Here is a 23,636-nt window from a genome sequence, read left to right on the forward strand (position 1 = left end):
TCCTGTACCTCCCTGCCGGCTGTGTACTGATCCCGGCTCCTATCCTGACTGTGTCTCTGCTTGATGTTCCTGTACCTCCCTGCTTGGCTGTTGATGTCCTTTTGGGTTGTGTCAGAGTCGAGGAAGGGGACACGTCCCCGAAAGGCATCAGCAGACTGACCATACCGTACCACCAGTCGGATACTCTGCCATCATTGTGGTATTTTTTTAGGTTTTTGCTTTCTCTTTATTTTGTATGTTTTTTGTCTTTCTTCTTTTATAATAAAGCTTGGACAATGTGCTAGGTGTTTGCACCACCTGTGTGCTTCCTTTTCAGTTTTGATGATTTCCTAGTCTGAGGAGGGCTGCACCACTGAGAATTATCCATAGTCTATCAACTCCCTAATGAACTCCCTGGCCTCTTCCTGGCATTCACCCCCCCCCCCCCCCATAGAGATAGTGCTTTTCATCCAGTCTGGCTACACTCCTGTCTGCCAAGCAAGTGTCATCATGTCTCAGTTCATGGCTCCTGCCTTGTGATCTACGGTCACTGCTTCCTGCAAATCCCAGCTGGCGCTATCTGCTACAACTGCCCTCATGCCACTCTGTATCCTCACACTCCCTGTCATCACTACCAGGGGTGTTGGACAAGAGGTGCAAGAACAGACCCCTCTCCAGCTCGATCTCCACCAGGTATGTGACAGTCAGCAGGGTAAAATTTGGTTCAGGGCTGAGAGGCTCTGCAGATCAGTTCCCTGATACATCTCCCTGATCCCAACCACTCCCCAGGCAGGAGATTTTAGATTGGGTTGGGACAGCCTTTAAGTATGACTGAGCCTGCTCAGCAGGAGAAGAGTCTGATGGAAGATGTGAGGAAAACTGAGGTGCAGGAGCTTGGGAGGGGCCCACTGGGAAGGGACTTACCTCCAGGCAGAGGAGCTGGAAAGAGGATTTCACAACCTCATGAGTCCCCTGAGAGATGACCTCCTGTGGAGCTGGGAAGGAGCCAGCCCAGCAGAAGGCCTGAAGGCAGCCACCAACCAAACATGCTAACAGGAGAGGAAGAGTGAGTACTATTCCACCCCCTGGGCTGGACAAGGGGAGAGAGCATTTGGGTGGGAAACCTGACTATCTCCATACCCAGGACTGTTAAACCCTTTCAGTAGCAGCCATTGGATCCCCTTGCCCGGTAATTCCTCCAGATTGCTGGATAGAGAAGGATTTATCTGGAGTTTGGAGTAGTGTGCCAGAAAAGGCTGGAGAGCTCTCACAGAGGAGAAAACCCTTCTTTGTGGACTTATACATAGTTGTCAGGAAGTCATCCTCAGTTTACAGTTCCTTGGGCATCCCATGTATCCCTCAACCCCATCCAAGTTTATTACCCCAAGTCTATTTTTATGATATGCTTTTTTGCATCCCCTTCCCATGTTGCAGCCATGTGGCCTTGTATGGTTCAGGAGGGGGGTGGTTGCTTGTTCCTGGCCTGCTGGGCTGCTGGGCTGCATGCTCAGATAGGGATCTGGTATGGATTTTGGGGGGACCCCCACGCTTTCATGCCAGGACTCCTTTTGTTTACATTCTGCTTTTAGTGGGGAATCCTGCAGATGAGTCTTGGTTTGGAGGGGGGATTGGGGGGAGGGATATGCCAGGTCTTGGAGGGGGGGGATTCAGGGAGATATGTGTTTGGAGGGGGGATTGGGGGGATATATGCTAGGTGGGGTGATTGGGAAGGAATTTCTGCAAGGAGGGAGTTTGGTTGGATATGTGCTAGGAGGGGGGACTGGGGGTAGAGGGATTTGGGCTAAGAGGTTCTTTTTTCGGGGGGGGGGGGATTTGAGCTAAGAGGGGAGGGCTGGGGAGGATGTGTGCTATGAAGGAGAATTTTGGGGGGTCTTGGGTGGGGAAGGAGAATTTGTGCTGGGAGAAGTAATTTGGAGGGGATTGTGCTAGGAGGGGGAATGGGTTATGCTGGGGGGGTAAGGGGATAGGATTTGTGCTGGGAGGGGGGATTTGGCAGGGAGATTTTCTGCTAAGATGGGAAATTTGAGGATAATACGATGTGTGATGATTTTTTTTTTTTGGGGTGAGCCATGAAATGAAGGCACTCAAGAGATCTTCTCCTCCCCTCATAGCACATAGTGCAGATGGAGGCTGTGTAAAGGAATCCAATGTCAGCTATGTGCTGTGGTGTGGAGGAGCTCTGAGTATCCAGGCTGTTTGCAGTGTTGGGAAGGGAGGAGACCTGCTGAGTGCTTTGCCAGCAGTGACCCTGTCCTCTTCTCTGCTGACCATTGTCTTCTGCCCTGCTGACCCTTTTACACTGCCCTGCTAACCCCTGTCCTCTGCACTGCTGACCCCTGACCTTAATCCTGTTGACCTTATAACCCCTTTTCTCCACTCTGCTGATCCCTGTCCTCTACTCTGCTGACCCCCTTTACACTACCTTACTGACTCTTGTATACTGTCCAGCTGTACGCTGTCCTCTTCTCTGATAACCCCACGTACCCCACGTACACTGTCCCACGTACTCTGTCCTCTTCTCTGATATAACCCCACGTACACTGTCCTCTTCTCTGATATAACCCCACGTACACCGTCCTCTTCTCTGATAACCCCACGTACACCGTCCTCTTCTCTGATAACCCCACGTACGCTGTCCTCTTCTCTGATAACCCCACGTACCCCACGTACACTGTCCCACGTACTCTGTCCTCTTCTCTGATAACCCCACGTACACTATCCTCTTCTCTGATATAACCCCACGTACACTGTCCTCTTCTCTGATAACCCCACGTACACTGTCCTCTTCTCTGATAACCCCACATACACTGTCCTCTTCTCTGATAACCCCACGTACGCTGTCCTCTTCTCTGATAACCCCACGTACGCTGTCCTCTTCTCTGATAACCCCACGTACACTGTCCTCTTCTCTGATATAACCCCACATACGCTGTCCTCTTCTCTGATAACCCCACGTACGCTGTCCTCTTCTCTGATAACCCCACGTACGCTGTCCTCTTCTCTGATAACCCCACGTACACCGTCCTCTTCTCTGATAAGCCCACGTACACTGTCCTCTTCTCTCATAACCCCACGTACTCTGTCCTCTTCTCTGATAACCCCACGTACACTGTCCTCTTCTCTGATAACCCCACGTACACTATCCTCTTCTCTGATATAACCCCATGTACACTGTCCTCTTCTCTGATATAACCCCACGTACGCTGTCCTCTTCTCTGATATAACCCCATGTACACTGTCCTCTTCTCTGATATAACCCCACGTACACTGTCCTCTTCTCTGATAACCCCACGTACACTGTCCTCTTCTCTGATAACCCCACGTACGCTGTCCTCTTCTCTGATAACCCCACGTACACTGTCCTCTTCTCTGATATAACCCCACGTACGCTGTCCTCTTCTCTGATAACCCCACGTACACTGTCCTCTTCTCTGATAACCCCACGTACACTGTCCTCTTCTCTGATATAACCCCACGGACGCCGTCCTCTTCTCTGATAACCCCACGTACTCTGTCCTCTTCTCTGATAACCCCACGTACACCGTCCTCTTCTCTGATAACCCCACGTACGCTGTCCTTTTCTCTGATAACCCCACGTACGCTGTCCTCTTCTCTGATAACCCCACGTACACTATCCTCTTCTCTGATATAACCCCATGTACACTGTCCTCTTCTCTGATATAACCCCACGTACACTGTCCTCTTCTCTGATAACCCCACGTACACCGTCCTCTTCTCTGATAACCCCACGTACACCGTCCTCTTCTCTGATAACCCCACGTACACTGTCCTCTTCTCTGATAACCCCACGTACACTGTCCTCTTCTCTGATAACCCCACGTACACTGTCCTCTTCTCTGATAACCCCACGTACACTGGCCTCTTTTCTGATCCTAACCTCTGCCCTGCTGAGCCCCTGTATACGACCCCACTATCTGACATTATCTTTCCCCCTGACATTTTTTCCTGCACCCCCACATCACACAGGCTAGATCCAGCCCTGATTTACACATGCATTTATTTGTTTATTTCCTTTAGTGAATTGAATTGTGGTATTTACCAAACATTTTGGCTTTTTGAGGTAATGTGAATTGACATTTTCAGCATTGCATGTGATATTTGGGGAAAATGTGCCAGATCACCTAAATATCGCATGCGATCTGCATTCGGGAATGGAGCCCAGTACCTCCTCCAACAGTGGGAGATATTACTAATTTCCTCTGAAAAGCAATAGGGGCCCTGGTCTCTCAGAGAGAATTTCTGTTCAAAGGGTGGTCAGTGTGTTGACCTACATTACTATCTACAGGCTTGGACTAACAAATGGTACTTTTGGAGGAGAACCATACAAGGTGACATTACAGAGACATTAAAGTGATGTTCTCTCTTTTCACAGTAGGATCCGAGGCCGTAGGGGGCCCCACGGAAGTCACTGTCAGTTACGGAGAGGAGTTATCTGTGACATGTGATTACATGCGCGGCTTTGAATCTTATGTGAAGTATTGGTGTAAAGGTGACTACTGGAAGTCCTGTGCCATCCTTATCAAATCGACTGCTGGGCCATCCGAAGATCGATATTCCATAGAGGACAATCCATCATTGCTCAAATTTACCATCACCGGAAGACGAATGAGGCCGGAAGATTCTGACACGTACCACTGTGGGATTGAACAAATTGGGATTGATGATATGCACCGCGTGAGGGTGACCGTCCTCCAAGGTAATGTCTTCTTCTTGTTCAAACATTTTATTAACAATTAAACAATGTAAACAATGTGACAAAAACAGGTAGACATTACCAAGGTACATTGAGCTTTGAACTGATTGCAAAAGACAAAAAGTAAAAGATGCAGCATCAATGTCAATACATTGCTAATAGTAACAAATGATTAGAGATTATTAACAAAGAATGTTGTAAGTTTGACCATTGAGGGTAATGTCTAACTGGAACTTTATAGTGGAATGGGGAAATGTAGAGGAGGGTCAAACAGGGGTGGGAAGAAAGGGAGGGGGGGAGGGAGGAACAGCAATAATGACTCTGTGTGCGTCAATTGAGAAAATGGCAACACCTATGCACTGCATGAGGAGTATTATTGGCAGTATCTAGGGTGCCCAGTATACAAATCAAGGGAGAAGAAGTGATTTGTCAAAGTTAGGTGGGAGGAAACGCTCTACCCAGGGACTCCAAATATGTAAGAATTTAGGGATCGTGTCTAGGATTGTGGCTTCCACCTTTGCATGTATCATGGCTTGTGTTATTCTGGTTTTAACAGCTGTAACACTTAGGGTGGGGGATTTCCAGGATTTCGCTATAACCTGCTTGGCAGCCGTAGTGACTTGCATGAGGAGTTTGAAATGCGAACTGGAGATACCAGGAGGGCGTTGATTGAGTAGGGCCATTGCCGGATCGGGTCGCAGCGTGGTAGTGCTAAGTGTGGATAGCATGGAGAAAATTTCAACCCAGAAGGTATGAGCTACCGGGCAATCCCACCACATATGGTAATGTGATCCTATGTCTGAACAGCCTCTAAAACAGTTGGGCGAGTAGTCAGGGGTGTATTTCGTGACTCTTGCTGGGACCAAATACCAGCGTGTTAAGACTTTATAGTTTGTTTCTAGCGCCACAATGTTCTGTGATGATGATTTTGTATTGGCCCAGATGCGGTCCCAAGCAGATAAATCCAATTGTCTATCTAAATCCATCTCCCACCTATGGGTATAGGGAGGGGGGGATGCGGTAGCCGGAGTCGTGAGGAGGGTATATAGGCTTGAAATGAGACCACGTCGGTGTGGGTCGTTATGGCACGACTGTTCAAAAAGAGACATGGTGTTAGGTTGAATGGTTTGTGTTGCGTAGGGGGCATAGAAGTGTCATAATTGCAAGTATCTCAAAATTTCGGAAGCTGGGAGGCTATATGTTTCCCGTAGCGAGGCAAAGGATTTAAACTTATTCCTCTGTAGGAAATGGTGTGTACGGAGCAGGTTAGCAGAGGTCCATGCTTTGAATGAAAGAGGCGTCAGCCAGGCTGGGGGGAAGGCTGGGTTTCGAATAAACGAGAGCATAGGATTATGTGGTGATTGGAGGAGATAATGAGTTTTCAGCTTGTCCCATAAAGATAAAAAGTGGAGGGTGATGGGGTTGGTTATAGAATGGCGATCCATTGGCCTTAACCAAAGTAAGTTAGCGGTGGAAAGGGGGTCGCACTCAATCGATTCCAGGACAACCCATTGAGGGATTTCAAAGGTCGCATGATATTTAGGCAACTGCGCTAGGTGTGCTGCTTGGTAATATTTGCCTATATCGGGAAGGCCTAGACCTCCATGGAGTTTAGAGCAATACAGGGTGGAGCGAAGTATACGAGGACGGGTATTGCCCCAGACATAGGAGGAAATGCGGCGTTGCAGTATGCGGAGGTAGTAAGGGGGGACTGGGACTGGGAGGACTCTAAACAGGTATAGCATTTTTGGGAGGATTGACATCTTTATAACTGCAATTCTGCCTAGCCATGCGAGGGGGAGGGAGGACCATTTGGTCAGAAGAGCAGAAAGGTGGTGTAGCATCAGAGAGTAGATAGCCGCATAAAGGTCTGATAAATTAGGGGTCAATTTGATTCCCAAAAAGGGGATATGGCGTTGTGACCAGGGAAATGGTAGGATCTGTTTCAGATGGGCCAGCTCCTTTGGGGGAAGAGAAATGTTGAGAGCCGTTGATTTATTTGGGTTAATTATAAGTCCGGAGAGCGAGCCAAATGTCTCGAGAAGCCGGAGTAGGGAGGGAGAGGAGGTCAAGGGAGATGTAAGAAAAAGTAAGACGTCATCCGCAAAGAGACATAATTTGTGATGAGTGCCCCCTATTTCAAGTCCTCAGACATCCGGGCTAGCCCTAATTAAGAGGGCAAAAGGTTCTATGGCCAGGGCAAAGAGCAGGGGGGACAGAGGACAGCCCTGTCTCGTGCCTCGGGAAATTGGGAACTGGGCTGACCTATGTCCCAGATACCTAATCCTGGCCGAGGGCTCTTGATACAGCGAGAAGATCCAGGTTAAAAAGTGTGGACCAAAACCCCAACTTTGTAGAATGTAGTTAAGGTATGGCCATGAAACTGTATCAAATGCTTTCCGGATGTCCAAAGACAAGAAACAGGTGGGAATGTTGCGAGATTTGGCTAAATTTGCTAGGAGAGATGCACGTCTGATGTTATCTCCAGCCTGTCTAGTTGGGATAAAGCCCACTTGGTCATTATGAATTAGAGAGCCAATACACAAATTAAGGCGTGAAGAAAGGATTTTTGCTAACAGTTTGATATCAATATTAAGGAGAGAGATTGGCCTATAATTGGACCACTGCGTGTCATCTGAATTTGGTTTTGGGATCATTGAAATGTTCGCTTGTACGGTTTCATGGTTGAAGATATGGCCAGATAGTAAGGCGTTAAAAGCATTGGTAAGGATGGGTGTAAGGAGATGGGCAAATTTTTTGTAGTAAGTGGCTGAGAAACTGTCCGGTCCTGGGCGCTTACGAGGTTTTAGGCATTTAAGGTTTTGGCTGGGGAGATGGGTTGCTCTAACGTCGCTAATTGGCACTCTGACAGGCTTGGGAAGGAGATGGAGGTTAGAAGGGTATCAGCTTGTGTGGGGTCAAAGAGTGCAGAGGAAGAATAAAGTTGTGACAGATGTTTATGGAAAGTCCTTAGGATGTGTTCTAAGGTGTAGTGTGATGGAAAGCAATCAGTACCCCTCTACGTTTGGTGGTGGCGGAGGCTGTATAGACCTGAGGATAACGGGGGCCGAAAGACTTAGGGGTGGAGTTTAGAGTATAGTGTGTTTCCTGTAGACAGACCACGTGAGCTTTAAGTGTTGCAAAAGTGCGGAAAGCCTTATTACGTTTCTGTGGTATATTAAGACCCTGTACATTCAGGGTGGGGATATTTAACGAGCCCATGGGGAGAGCGTGTAGTAGATTGAATAGTATGGCACCACCAACTGGGATGGAGTCTGACAATTGCTGTAGGAGGTGGATAATTCGCAGGAGAGGTAGCGCAAAGTCATGGAGTCATAGTGGGGGGGAGGAAAAGGGGTACGGTGAGGGAGAGGTAACAAAGAAGAAGGAATATAGGGGACCATTTAAGGCCTAAAAGGTGGTCCCCGGGACACCCAAAGTCAGGGTGAACCAGGGAGCGATAGTAGCCCAAGTGCTATTAAATAGCCAATAACACAGGGGCTAGAGTGGAGTGCGCACGCAGATACGCGGACCGCGGGGATGACAGTATTAACATAAATGTACAATAGCGGGATCCCGGAAGAAGAACAGGTGGAAAAACATCTGAAAAATTCGGGGGGTCCTAGGCTAGGTCAGCACTGGTTGCACGGGTTAATCCATATGGAAGGGGAAATGCGACATTCCATGCTGCCGGAGCCGAGGCACCCAAATACAAACAAATATTAAACAACATATGGGGCAACCATAATTCAACAGGGAGAGAGAGAAAGAACATCACGGGTGAGAACCTCGATGGTGATCAAAAAGGTACACCGCCTGGTGCGTGTGGCAGGAGGAAAAAAAAAAAAAAAAGGGTGGGACGAGAATCAGTCCATGGTGTCTTGTGAAGACAGGCCTGCTGACGAGAAACGCCCTCGTTTATGGAGGCTGAGTTGACCTTCATTTGTACATGGGGGATAGGATTTCCACGGCGAGCAGGACGTAGACCTCCGTTTAGTACTCTCTGACGGTGTTGCTGGGGAGTGTAACTTCAGGATCCGCAGGATATCCAGTAGCTCTTCTGGTGTCTTACAGATGTAATCTCGGGTCTGGTACCGGAACCGCACTGGAAAGGGGAAGCTCCACCTATACGGTATACCGTGTTGTTGAAGTGCCTGTAGGTGAGGTTTCATAGCCCTGCGCTTGGCAATAGTTGTGGGGCATAGATCTTGGAATAGTTGGTAAGTGTGGCCCTGGAACTGCAGAGATTCTCTAGAACGAGCCGCTTGTAGGAGTTGCTCCTTAGTGCGGAAAAAGTGGAGCTTTGCTATAATGTCACGTGGTGGACCTTCTGTGCGGCGTGGGGCTAGCGTCCTGTGGACTCTATGTATTTCCAATCTCTCAATTGGGATAGCTGGGGCAAGCTCCTGAAATAGAGCTGTTACCATTGATTGGACGTCGACGATTGTTTCCGGAAGGCCGCGGACACGCAAATTCGAGCGCCTTGCTCGGTTTTCAAAGTCCTCTAGTCGTGTTTGTAGTGTTGCGTTTTTGTCACGCAGAAGGTCAAGGTCATCCACTTGTGTCTGAAGCGAGGCGTCAACACCGTCCACTCTCTGTTCTAGGTCCGCAGTGCGTTGTCCTAGTTCACGGATTTCCCTAGATAGTGTAGCGATGATGCGGTCAGAAGTTTGCCTCAGAGCTTTGTGCAGCATTTTTTCAAATCGTGCCAATAGGTCAGGGGTGAAAGGTCAGATGTCAAAGCGTGGACAGGGGTGTCCGTGTCAATGTCAGACTCACCCTCAGATGTGCAGGGATGGCTGGCCTGCGAATCCAGTAAAGCTGCATATGTCACTGCTGTCTTCTTATTGGAATGTGCTGGGGCGGTGGCCATCTTTGTTGAGGCCTTTGCTAGGGCCTCCTTTATTGTTTTAGTTGGAGGGGGGGCCTGGTGCCGGGGTGCCCCTTAACCATTTTTGTCACTTGCCAGGGGGGGGGGGCTGTTATATATTCCTCAGCCCCCGTTCTCTTCTCTGCCTCCGTGCAGGCTCCGGTCAGTGGGGGGGCCAGTAATCGGCTCACTGTGGGGACGGAGCCTGTCAGATATGCAAGCCCCGCAGCTATGGATCCGCTGCTGAGTGGGGCAGTTCAGGTCAGGGGGGGCCCACCTTGAAGATCCGGTCCCTCCGCTGTAAATCGCGGGCCGGGATCCGCTGCTTAGAGGCTCTGTCACCCAACGGGGAGACGGAGCTCTATCGGGACATGTCCGTCCCGCCGGCCGCGCATGCGCACTCCCAGGTAATGTCTTCTTCATTGTTGGGTTTTATTGTCTCAATGATGTCACACAATGCCACCACCACCATCACTGAGCAGACTGATGTTGGATTAGTCCAGGATGTGATCTGGGTTTTCTCTCTTCATCACTGTCTGGGTTGGGGGGCCCAACTCCAACCACAGTGTTCTGGAAGGTTCATTGATTTCTTTGGTTTCCATTGTGAATCAAAGAATGGAAATTCTTCCCAAATGGGTCTGAGATATTATTAATAATAGATCATACATGGAGGACAACGGTGATGGAGGGGAATATGGTAAGAAGAGGAATCCAGAGACGTCTCCTGGTTATTGGTAGAAGATATCAGTAATCATTGCTGTAAATAACAATGCTGATGGGAAGTCACACATCTGAGGTCTGTGAAATGTCCCCGTCATCACAGGAAACCACGAGGCAGCTCAGCTCAGACACCACAAACAGATACAAAACTATCTATTGATAGAATAGAAAATAGTGTAAAGTGGCTGTAAGCCTCTGAAATGAAAAATGAACAGAGCAGATCCTTCTATAGTGTGTACTTGCCTCAATTCAAAGCAGAGTGTGGTTCCTATCTGATCCCTCCTCTCTCTGCACAAGTCACTTCTGTCAGTTTGTGCTGAAACCAGACAATCACAGGAGATGCCTCCCCTCCAGCACACAGCAGGTGATTGACAGCCTCAGGTGTGCATGTTTCCCTATTTTATTTATTTATTCGAGGTACTTATATAGCGCCATCAAGTTACGTAGCACTTTACATATATATTGTACATTCACATGGGTCCCTAACCATCAAGGGGTGTACAATCTAAGGTCCCTAACCCTCAAGGGGCGTACAATCTAAGGTCCCTAACCATCAAGGGGTGTACAATCTAAGGTCCCTAACCATCAAGGGGCGTACAATCTAAGGTCCCTAACCATCAAGGGGCGTACAATCTAAGGTCCCTAACTCACATTCATACATACACATACTAGGGACAATTTAGACAGGAGCCAATTAACCTACCAGTATGTCTTTGGAGTGTGGGAGGAAACCGGAGTACCCGGAGGAAACCCACGCAGGCACGGGGAGAACATACAAACTCCAGGCAGGTGGTGCTGTAGTTGGGATTTGAACCAACGACCCTAGTACTGCCAGGAGGAAGTGCTAACCATTTAGCCGCTGTGCTGCCCTATGAGTCTGTGTAGAGGGCAGCAGGGCTGCAGATAAAGAGGTACATCTTATGTAGGAGGATTTGTTTATGCTCTGTGTACCACTTTGCTGGGTGTATGAAGGGTTCACAACCACTTCAAAGCTGGAGTTTAATCAGCTTATATTTCCCCTTCTCTGGTTCCCCATCAACATGAAATTCTTCAATACAACGTTTCCACCTCATTCATGTACTTCAATGTATACCCAGTGATGTCACTGCACATGTGACTGAGTCCACTTGGTGAGACCAGGACTGGCTGGTGATCAGGGACACTGGGACTGGTGTGGGGGTGATCAGGGACACTGGGACTGGTGTGGGGGTGATCGGGGACACTGGGACTGGTGTGGGGGTGATCAGGGACACTGGGACTGGTGTGGTGATCAGGGACACTGGGACTGGTGTGGGGGTGATCAGGGACACTGGGACTGGTGTGGTGGTGATCAGGGACACTGGGACTGGTGTGGGGGTGATCGGGGACACTGGGACTGGTGTGGTGGTGATCGGGGACACTGGGACTGGTGTGGTGGTGATCGGGGACACTGGGACTGGTGTGGGGGTGATCAGGGACACTGGGACTGGTGTGGGGGTGATCGGGGACACTGGGACTGGTGTGGAGGTGATCGGGGACACTGGGACTGGTGTGGGGGTGATCGGGGACACTGGGACTGGTGTGGGGGTGATCGGGGACACTGGGACTGGTGTGGGGGTGATCGGGGACACTGGGACTGGTGTGGGGGTGATCGGGGACACTGGGACTGGTGTGGGGGTGATCAGGGACACTGGGACTGGTGTGGTGATCAGGGACACTGGAACTGGTGTGGAGGTGATCAGGGACACTGGGACTGGTGTGGAGGTGATCAGTGACACTGGGACTGGTGTGGTGGTGATCAGGGACACTGGGACTGGTGTGGGGGTGATCAGGGACACTGGGACTGGTGTGGAGGTGATCAGGGACACTGGGACTGGTGTGGTGGTGATCAGGGACACTGGGACTGGTACGGTGATCAGGGACACTGGGACTGGTGCGGTGATCAGGGACACTGGGACTGGTGTGGTGGTGATCAGGGACACTGGGACTGGTGTGGTGATCAGGGACACTGGGACTGGTGTGGTGATCAAGGACACTGGGACTGGTGTGGTGATCAGGGACACTGGGACTGGTGTGGTGATCAGGGACACTGGCTGGTGTGGAGGTGATCAGGGACACTGGGACTGGTGTGGAGGTGATCGGGGACACTGGGACTGGTGTGGTGGTGATCGGGGACACTGGGACTGGTGTGGTGATCGGGGACACTGGGACTGGTGTGGTGGTGATCAGGGACACTGGGACTGGTGTGGTGATCGGGGACACTGGGACTGGTGTGGTGATCGGGGACACTGGGACTGGTGTGGGGGTGATCAGGGACACTGGGACTGGTGTGGTGGTGATCAGGGACACTGGGACTGGTGTGGTGATCGGGGACACTGGGACTGGTGTGGTGATCAGGGACACTGGGACTGGTGTGGGGGTGATCAGGGACACTGGGACTGGTGTGGTGGTGATCAGGGACACTGGGACTGGTGTGGTGGTGATCGGGGACACTGGGACTGGTGTGGTGATCGGGGACACTGGGACTGGTGTGGAGGTGATCGGGGACACTGGGACTGGTGTGGTGATCAGGGACACTGGGACTGGTGTGGTGATCAGGGACACTGGGACTGGTGTGGTGATCAGGGACACTGGGACTGGTGTGGAGGTGATCGGGGACACTGGGACTGGTGTGGTGATCAGGGACACTGGCTGGTGGTTCTGACATTCAGTGATATTATTATACAGATTTATATAAAGCCGACAGTTTGCTCGGTACTTTACAACACGAGGACAGACAGGACAGGGCCCCTGATTCCTCCTGTATTGTAAGCTCTAAGGCACCGGGTTGGGAGAGAGGGGTGAACACTGAATGGAGGCCAGTGGAGGGATTGGCAGAGAGGGGTGGAGGACACTGAATGGAGGCCAGTGGAGGGATTGGCAGAGAGGGGTGCAGGACACTGAATGGAGGCCAGTGGAGGGATTGCAGAGGGGGGTGGAGGACACTGAATGGTTGGTACGTTGGATGAGTCTGGCGGCAGCATTCATGATGGACTGGAGGGGGTACCCTATGTAAAGGTGATCTAGTGAGGAGGGAGTTGTAGTAGTTGAAGTGAGAGGTGACCAGGGAGTGAGTTAGGAGCTTTGTGGTGTCATTGGTTGGGAAGGGCAGGAAGCAGACAGAAGATGTATGTGTTACATATAACCAAGGTCGGGGCAGGAAGCAGGCAGAAGATGTATGTGTTACATATAGCCAAGGTCAGGGCAGGAAGCAGGCAGAAGATGTATGTGTTACATATAGCCAAGGTCAGGGCAGGAAGCAGGCAGAAGATGTATGTGTTACATATAGCCAAGGTCAGGGCAGGAAGCAGGCAGAAGATGTATGTGTTACATATAGCCAAGGTCAGGGCAGGAAGCAGGCAGAAGATGTATGTGTTACATATAGCCAAGGTCAGGGCAGGAAGCAGACAGAAGATTTATGTGTTACATATAGCCAAGGTCAGGGCAGGAAGCAGGCAGAAGATGTATGTGTTACATATAGCCAAGGTCAGGGCAGGAAGCAGGCAGAAGATGTATGTGTTACATATAGCCAATGTCAGGGCAGGAAGCAGACAGACATTTCTTTTTGTAATTTATCTGTGTGTTTCTTGTTACTACCATAACCCACCACCACAGAGCAACCCAAAATAAATTCTCCAGCTCCTGACGATCGCAGCGACACCATATATGTGTGTTATTTGTTGTTTGTACCCACAGAACAGCCCGGAAACAATAGTGCGCATTTTGGTTTTCGTTTTGTTTTTTTACCTAGAACACACTGACACCAATTTTGTTTTTTTTTAATCCTGATCTTTGACCCTGATCTTTGACTTTGACCTTTGACCCTGACCTTTGACCCAAACACTAACCCCGACACTCTACTAGATCAAACCTTCATCTAGGTATTTTCAATTCTCTTTTTTTTTTATGTATTTATTTAACTTTTTTTTCTAACAAGCAGTTGTTGTTTTTTTGGACCCGGGGCTCTCAGTGACACCCCGGTCTTTGTGCTGGGAGCGCACTGTGTGGCACACTCCCAGCACAAGACAGGTACGCAAAAATGCGGCCCCACAGAAAAAAGCCCGGCTCTGTGAGGCCGCATATTTGTGTGACGTTAGGGTCAAGGGGTTAAATATAGCCAAGGTTAGTGCAGGCAGCACACAGTAGAGGTATCCATTAAATGTAGCTAAGGTCAGTGCAGGCAGCACACAGTAGAGGTATCCATTAAATGTAGCTAAGGTCAGTGCAGGCAGCAGACAGTAGAGGTATCCATTAAATGTAGCTAAGGTCAGTGCAGGCAGCAGACAGTAGAGGTATCCATTAAATGTAGCTAAGGTCAGTGCAGGCAGCAGACAGTAGAGGTATCCATTAAATGTAGCTAAGGTCAGTGCAGGCAGCAGACAGTAGAGGTATCCATTAAATGTAGCTAAGGTCAGTGCAGGCAGCAGACAGTAGAAGTATCCATTAAATGTAGGTAAGGTCAGGGCAGGCAACAGACAGTAGAGGTATCCATTAAATGTAGCTAAGGTCAGTGCAGGCAGCAGACAGTAGAGGTATCCGTTAAATGTAGGTAAGGTCAGGGCAGGCAACAGACAGTAGTGGTATCTAATAAATGTAGGTAAGGTCAGTGCAGGCAGCAGACAGTAGAGGTATCCATTAAATGTAGGTAAGGTCAGGGCAGGCAACAGACAGTAGTGGTATCTAATAAATGTAGGTAAAGTCAGTGCAGGCAGCAGACAGTAGAGGTATCCATTAAATGTAGCTACGGTCAGCGCAGGGAGCAGACGGTAGAGGTATCCATTAAATGTAGCCAAGGTCAGTGAAGGCAGCACACAGTAGAGGTATCCATTAAATGTAGGTAAGGTCAGTGAAGGCAGCATACAGTAGTGGTATCTAATAAATGTAGCTAAGGTCAGCACAGGCAACAGACAGAAGTATCCTTCAAATGTATCAAAGGCCAGGGTAGGCAGCAGAGGTATCTGTTACACATAGCTGAGGTCAGGGCAGGCAGCAGACAATAGAGATGTCCATTAGAAATAAGTGTAATGTATAATATAATATAATATATAATTTAATTCCTGGTGGGGGAACACCTTCCTTATATTTGGTCCCTGTCCCTAGTCACGCAGCTTCCCATTAATAAGAACTGTTTTAGATGCTTTGTTCTGGATCCTCTAGTGAGGAAAAATCCAACATAATAATCATTGTGTGTAAGGGGGGGGGGGGGAAGCTGTGTTTTCCATCATTAGCCCTGTCTGTACTGTGCTGGCAGATCTCATTATCATTCGTAACTAGATTTGAACACTATCAGTCCTAACAAAGGGTTGGAGGGGTAGAGGCGGGGCTTCTTCCATTGTATGCTAAAAAAGGATGGATTTGGGACAGAATCACTCGAACATTGTTCTAAAAAACTTGACGTCGGCCATGACACCTCCTTAGAAACATCTAAAAGGTAAGATATTTTTAAACTTTTTTTGCTGTGTGAATTGGAACTCCTAAGAAACATACAAAAGGGGTTTTCTCAAATTTGACAGAAATAGTAGAAATACGCTTCCAGCTCACTCACCAGCTTGTCTGGTTTCCTTCCCTTTTCTCAGCTGTGTTTCTGTTCCACTCACTTCTCTCCTTTACACCGCAATACATTTCCTTTAAAAGAGAAGTTCAGCATCAAAAGAAAACAAACATTCATACTCACCTTGGTGGATGCAGCATGGATCCCAGCTGCATCTTTCCCACGCCACCTCTAAGACTGAGAACTGAGCGATCAAACACTGTTGATCGCTCAGCTCTCGTTCTTTAGTGTGCAGAGAGGCAGTGACTGTCAGTCACCAGCTCTCTGTTGTGCTCCTCAAGCGCTCACTGCAGTTCCGGGACGTGGAGGGGCAAGTCAGTATCTCAGCAGCTCACTAAGGGGTGAGCAAGCTACCAGTTCGGTATCTGAGTGGATCCCGACAATATGATTGGGATCTTTGCAGAGCCTGGGCTGGCTCGGTGATGTCAGCCGACAATGGGCTTTAACCTGTTGTCAGATAAAAATGTGTCACAGAAGTGAACCACAGCCAGGAAGTGCAATTCTGGCAGGATCACTGGATGAAAAGCAAAAAAAATGCTTCAACACAAAAATGAATGCAGCCAACACCTCTGAGGGCTTGCAAGCTGCAATAGGTGACAATTTTCCTCTTGGGTTTAGATACACTTTAATATCAATCCAAAACATTCTCAATGTTGGATAAATATTGCAACATTGTAAATTAATCTGGATAAAATAGAGGTGAATCCCCTCAAAAACTGCCCATTTCCAGTGGAAACCCATGGATATAAATACCTGGGCCACCTCTTGGGATCCCTACAGACTGAACTATGAGATATCTGAGTAGAACCCTAGTGGGCACCATAAACTCCATGAACAACTTAAAGGATGGAACACGTGAATTCATAGTTTGGTCCAATCAGCACATTGGAATATTGTCCTGCTCATTCTGTATCTTTATAAATCTTCATCCATCTGGATCACCTCTGGGATCTCATCCCTTTTGATGGGATTGTTTGGCAGAAGTTTGGTAAACTTACGAATGGTAGAGGTACAAGCCCCCAGTTTCTATGCCAGAAATGAGGTTGGGTCATGCAATGGAACTCCTGTCTGTCTCTTATCCTTCACAATCCAGCTAGATGAAGGTGGAAGGTCCTTTAAATCCAATCAGTAAAATATTCCACTGCCCATTCTGCATCTGTGTAAATCTTTGCCCATTTGTGTCCCCTCCATGATCTCTACATTCTCATGTTTGTAGGCTCATCTGCCAGAAGAAGACCCCCCAAGAATCCATCCAGTTTCATAAAGTTAGATTCACATAAAGTAGGAGGTGTGGGGCATCCAGATTTTATGCCAGAAGACGAGGTCAGGTCATGCAATGGAACTCTATTTTGTCTCTTGCCCCTCACAATCCAGCGGGAAGAAGGTGGAAGGTCCTCCAGGTCCAATTAGTAAAACTGAACATCCTATCACTCATTCTGTATCTGTGTAAATCTTTGTCCTTTTGGGTCCCCTCTAGGATCTCTACATTCTCATGTTTCTATATGACAGAAGAACCCCCAAGAATCTGTCAATTTTGATAAAGTTAGATACGGATAGAGCAGGAGGTACAAGTCTTTCAGTTTCTATGCCAGAACATGAAGTCAGGTCATACAACGGAACTTTTTTCTCTCTCTTGTCCCTCACAATCCAACTGGGTGGAGGTGGAAGGTCCTTCTCATAAGAACCCCTAAAAATCAGTCAAGTTTGGTAAACTTAGGTACACATGGAGTAGAAGGTATGGGTCATCCCGTTCCCATGTCAGATGATAAGGTCAGGTCAAACAGTAGAACTTTTATCCTCACAATCTAGCTGGGTGGAGGTGGAAGATCCTTCTAAGACAAACCCCCCAAAATCAGTGAAGTTAAATGTAGATACAATGGAGTAGGAGGTACGGGTCATTTAGATCCTATGTCAGATGATGAGGTCAGGTCATACAATGGAACTCTTGTTTGTCTCTTGCTGCCCACCATACAAACAGCTGGAATGTCCTCCTGGTTCACTCAGTAAAATTTAAGATCCTACCACTCATTCTGTATCTGTATGTCTTTGCTCATTTGCATCCCCTGTAGGATCTCCATATTCTCATATTTGTGGGTTTGTCAGGCAAAAGAACCCCCAAGAACAAATCAAGTTTGATCAAACTTAGATACACACGGAGAAGAAACAGGTTACCCAGTTCCAGAGTAGGAGGTCAAGTAGGAGGTCAAGTCATACAATGGAAGTCTTGTCTGTCTTCTGTCCTTCAAAATCCAACTGGGTTGAGGTGTAAGGTCCTTCTCAGAAGAACTCCCCACAATCAGTCAAGTCTAGCCAAATTAGATAAACATGGATTAGACTGTATGGAGCACCTAGTTCCTAAGTAAGATGATAAGGTCAGGTCATGCAATAGAACTCTTGTCCTCACAATCCAGCTGGGTGGAGGTGGAAGATCTTTCTCATAAGAACCCTCAAAAATCAGTGAAGTTTGGTAAATGTAGATACACGTGGAGTAGGAGGTATGGGTCAACCATTTCCTATGTCAGATGATGGCGTCAGGTCATACAATGGAATTTTTGTCTCTCTCTTGTCCTTCACAGTTCAGCTGGGTGGAGGTGAAATCTTATATCTGATGCAAGAGAGGATTGGGAGTCTTTGAACTGGGGAACAAATACAACCAAGTGGCCCGTTCTTGGTACGGACAGATTTGTGTGGGTGAAAGAAAGTATACCATGCTTTGGTGAACAGTGTTCCTATAGAATGTGGTTTATTGTGACAATTTTGAACATTGGCTTCCCTTGCAACTCTCTGCATTCAGCCTGACATTTCAGAGCTGCCAAGGAAATGAAAATGATTATTTCTCCAATCATTTACAACCTGGCCCCACAGGTACAGAAGTAAAAATAATATTGGTCTGTTGGTGTCCTCACAGGAGTCTGCAGGAAGACGCCACTCTGGGCCTCCATAGTGGATTTCCCTCCTGGCTTTGAGACCATAGAGGAGAACAAAGTGGTGAAAGTGTCATGTAAGGAGCAGTACGAGACCAGGACGTTTCATCTGACGTGTGTGAAGAAGTCGGAGGTCTTCCAATTTTATCCTCATCCTGAGCCGGCACCATGTACACGTGAGATCTGTTCACTTTTCACAAATCTGAAGATATGGCTGAGCTGCATACTGTACAGTATATGTCAGAGATCTTGTCTTCTTCTTAAAGGTTTTCTTTGCTGCTTTCAGAATGTACCCGGGTGTTCAATCAATTGACCCTCTTTCTGCAATTCGGCTAATAAAGTGTCTATCCACCCAGAAATCATTCCAACTTTGTACAAAGAGCTGATCCATTGACTCCTCCCTCTCCTCAGCCATCTGCTTGCTTTGTGGTTCCCCATCTTCTGCACCTCTGCCCCAGACCATTCATTTAGTAACCCTCAGAGTTCCTTGCTTATCTCCAGTTTGGCCTTGTATTACACTTGTCCTCCCCTGTTACCATCTATCTCAGTTGTGTCACCAGTGAGGGCCACATGAGTGTCACCATTCCCCTACTAGGAGCTCCAGTGAATTCATGGTGGTCTGTGATTTCACAACCTCTTGGTGAGACCCTACTGATGACTCCACCTCTAATGTCCCATCCAGCCATGTGTGTACCGTGATTTGGTCTTATATTGCTCACACACCTTGTCAGACCTTTGATGTCCAATTAGATCACCTTGGTGGTCCCAGTAATGGCCATTGTATCTTCTCTATTCCAGGGAAATGTGGGAGGTTGGTGGATTCATATCAGAATATAAACATGTATCCAGAGAAGAAATATTATGATCGGGATGAGGAAGTGGCGCTAACGTGCCCCTCTGGATATCGGCCCAATTACAGCAAAATCCGATGTATACGAGTCAATGGCATCAACATCTGGAATGTCACTAAGGATTTCTGTATCTACTCACCAAGTAAGTCATAATTGGTCCCCACTCAAAGGGTTGGGTCACCTCTTATACTTATAAGGTCGCCATGCTGTGTGACAATATGGAGGATGTTTTCTATACTACTCCAGAACTCAGCCAAATAAAATATGGAGGAACATTAGAGTGTATCCGGGTGCCAGATCACTTCCAGAAATTAGGTAATATTTAAGTGCCATGTCCTACATATAATAGTCAAAATTGGAAGGGGAAAAAACAGAGGAGGGATTGCAAATGGACTTTAGAGGCACAGAAATTCCAAACACATATTGGTAAAATCATTTGTACTTTATTATGACAATAAGTCATGAAAAAACATCTCGCAGTTTACAATGTCATAGTTATACTGTCCCCGCAGACAATGTCCCACTGCCCACCATATACAAGGAATACGTTAATGACTGAAGACATGACAACCACCAGATGAATCCCATAGGGGGGATCGCTTCCTCAGGGGCTTAGTAGTAAAATCTAAAAGAAATATACATAAATTGGATATATCAGAGTACAACATGTAAATATAAAAAAGGGGGGGGGGGAGAAGCACAATCATACATTAACATAATATGACTTACATATGATATTAATATGCACCATGCAGCAGTAAAACCCTCCGTATGCAAGGGGTGGGCCTCCTCTGTATATTCCACAAGGCAAGAGGCCGCTTGACAGGCCAGATATGGGGGCACAAAAAATGGCTGACAGTTCAAAACCTCAATGGTCTAAAATCAACCAATGAAGAAAAAGAAAGTAAACGTAATATATACTGGGGAACACCCCAAAAAGATCATCATAAAATATGTATATAATTGCAAGAGAAATACATTTTCTCCTAGATCAGCCATCCCAGTAATGATACTAATGTGTTGGGCATTGCCTTTAATAGGAATATTTGTGTCACAGATCAAGCCCTTCCACAGGAAAAGGTCCTATCCTCCCACGAAGCAACAATTGCCAAAGAAAAAAGAGACCCTCAGATATTCAAAAGCTGAAAAAGTTGAAAAAACATCTCTGTTGGACGGATAACAACACCCCCCAAGTGGTCACTTTTATGATACTACCAGCTCCAATGACATACCAGCTAAGAGAAGAAGACTCCCAATCACGGTAATGTGACAGGATAATACACCTGGACCAGCCCGTCAAACACTTGGGGGTCTCAGGAGTAGGCCCAGCCTTTCATCAGAAGTCAGGTCTAAGGGTGTAAATATAAATAAAGGCAGTTTAATATCTTATACATCTCGCAGAGTATATAAATTCATCTCAATGAATTCAAAAAAGTATCTTGCCAAAAAATGTTAATATTATGCTCAGTTTTATCTGGCGAGGAGACGGCCACAACCCCAAAGGACACGAGACAACGTTTATGCCACAAGGCTAGTAGATCTGGTAACCTGCAAGGCTTCACCACCCTGAAAGAATGGCACTGGGCGGCTAATAAACCAAAGCCTATACAGCGCCCCAGGCATGGCATGTCCGCATCATAGTGCATGACGTCACCACGTCCGGCCATCAGTCCGGCCATCCTCACTGGGCTCGGCCAGCACAGCTGCCCAGGGAGGAACACGAAGTCCCTACCAAGCCGCGGAAGTCCGGCCCCTATCAAGGGGGCCACAAGGGACACCGCGGCCAGCCAGCCGCACATCAAGCCCGACCGACAGCCCAGACCTAGTGAAATCACAAAGGAGCAATAGCAGGTCCAGCCCCCAGAGGACATGAGGGAAAACAGCAACAGGATGTATATCTATATACAGATAATTTGACAATTCATACAACATTATGCTGCAACAGCACAGTATCCAAAGTTACAAATAGAGTGACCATGATAATGAAGTTTACAAAAAGGACAGAGCTGGGAACTCTATGAGTAGAGGAAATATCAGTCACAGTCACGATAATTCTCACAATATAGTCACCACACTAAGATGACCCAAGGGAATATACAAAACCATCATGATATATGGAAATTTCAGAATATAAAGGATTCATGGAAACGCATTATATCATAATATGTTTCTGGGAAGATTACCTACATGTTAAAGCCCACGTCTTTAAAAAATAGAAATAAAGGTCACTCAAAAGGGAAGAATCTCTAATAATTGCTAAAATGTCATGTACAGTGGGGCAAAAAAGTATTTAGTCCTCCACCAATGGTGCAAGTTCTCCCACTTACAAAGATGAGAGAGGCCTGTAATTGGCATCATAGGGAGACCTCAACTATGAGAGACAAAATGAGAAAACAAATCCAGACAATCTCATTGGCTGATCTGGAAAGAATTTATTTGCAAATTATGGTGGAAAATAAGTATTTGGTGAATATGAAAAGTTCATGTCAATACTTTGTTATATATCCTTTGTTGGCAATGATAGAGGTCAGACGTTTCCTGTAAGTCTTCACAAGGTTGGCACACACTGTTGCTGGTATGTTGGCCCATCCTCCATGCAGATCTCCTCCTCCATGCAGATCTCCTCTAGAGCAGTGATGTTTTGGGGCTGTCGCTGGGCAACACGGACTTTCAACTCCCTCCAAAGGTTTTCTATGGGGTTGAGATCTGGAGACTGGCTAGGCTACTCCAGGACCTTGAAATGCTTCTTACGAAGCCACTCCTTCGTTGCCCGGGCGGTATGTTTGGGATCATTGTCATGTTGGAAGACCCAGCCACGTTTCATCTTCAATGCCCTTGCTGATGGAAGGAGGTTTGCACTCAAAATCTCACGATACATGGCCCCATTCATTCTGTCCTGTACATGGATCAGTCGTCCTGGTCCCTTTGCGGAGAAACAGCCCCAAAAAGCATGATGTTGCCACCCCCATGCTTCACAGTAGGTATGGTGCTCTTTGGATGCAACTCAGCATTCTCTCTCCTCCAAACACGACGAGTTGTGTTTCTACCAAACAGTTCTATTTTGGTTTCATCTGACCATATGACATTCTCCCAATCCTCTTCTGGATCATCCAAATGCTCTCTAGCAAACTTCAGACGGGCCCCGGACATGTACTGGCTTAAGCAGGGTGACATGTCTGGCACTGCAGGATCTGAGTCCCTGGCGGCATAATGTGTTACTGATGGTAGCCTTTGTTACGTTGGTCCCAGCTCTCTGCAGGTCATTCACTAGGTCCCCCCGTGTGGTCCTGGGATTTTTGCTCACCGTTCTTGTGATCATTTTGACCCCACGGGGTGAGATCTTGCGTGGAGCCCCAGATCGAGGGAGATTATCAGTGGTCTTGTACGTCTTCCATTTTCTAATTATTGCTCCCACAGTTGATTTGTTCACACCAAGCTGCTTGCCTATTGCAGATTCAGTCTTCCCAGCCTGGTGCAGGTCTACAATTTTGTTTCTGGTTCAATCCACATAGTTTCTTTATGTAGTACTTTTTGATCCCAATTTCCACCACGTGGATCCTTAGTAACCACCTCCAAGACTATAAATTTAGCCTGTGAAGTATCAGATTTGTGATAGAGTCCAAGGTGGCGGCTGATAGGGGTCACCCTCTTGGCATTGGAAGAGTAATAAATATGGTCATATACTCTCTGAACTGACGTATATTCTTGCCTACATAATAGTCTCCACAAGTACATAACATGAGGTATACTACTCCTCTGCTTTCACAGCTGGCCTGGAATTTAGGGAGAAGTAATTCCCCATTGGGTAATTGAAAGCGTGTGCCCATCCAAACCCAAGGACAACAACTACACTTCCCACAAGCAGTAACTCCCCTAGTTGGAACTGGATTCTGGGTTCTTAGTGTATAATGAGTAGATGTCACTGTGTCTCCGATAGACCGGGCTTTACGAAACACAATTTCAGGATAATCTTGAATATATTTATGTC

At 47.5% G+C, this 23,636-nt stretch overlaps 2 protein-coding genes across 2 annotated transcripts; both read left to right on the top strand.

Moving 5' to 3' along the window:
- The first annotated feature begins 4,470 nt into the window (after positions 1-4,470).
- Positions 4,471-7,807, top strand: LOC149443188 (CMRF35-like molecule 3). Its single transcript, XM_089655796.1, has 2 exons — positions 4,471-4,717; positions 7,587-7,807. The coding sequence occupies exons 1-2, from the start codon at positions 4,471-4,473 to the stop codon at positions 7,805-7,807; spliced, it is 468 nt and encodes a 155-aa protein (XP_089511922.1).
- Positions 7,808-18,237: 10,430 nt separating this feature from the next.
- On the top strand, positions 18,238-21,018 carry LOC149443189 (uncharacterized). Its single transcript, XM_089655797.1, has 4 exons — positions 18,238-18,340; positions 18,782-18,973; positions 19,596-19,790; positions 20,706-21,018. The coding sequence occupies exons 1-4, from the start codon at positions 18,238-18,240 to the stop codon at positions 20,792-20,794; spliced, it is 579 nt and encodes a 192-aa protein (XP_089511923.1). The 3' UTR covers positions 20,795-21,018.
- Positions 21,019-23,636: the final 2,618 nt, after the last annotated feature.

The sequence above is a fragment of the Staurois parvus genome, unplaced genomic scaffold (genome assembly GCF_062004578.1).
Source record: "Staurois parvus isolate SC_StPar_1 unplaced genomic scaffold, SC_StPar_1.0 ptg000873l, whole genome shotgun sequence".
Taxonomy (NCBI): domain Eukaryota; kingdom Metazoa; phylum Chordata; class Amphibia; order Anura; family Ranidae; genus Staurois; species Staurois parvus.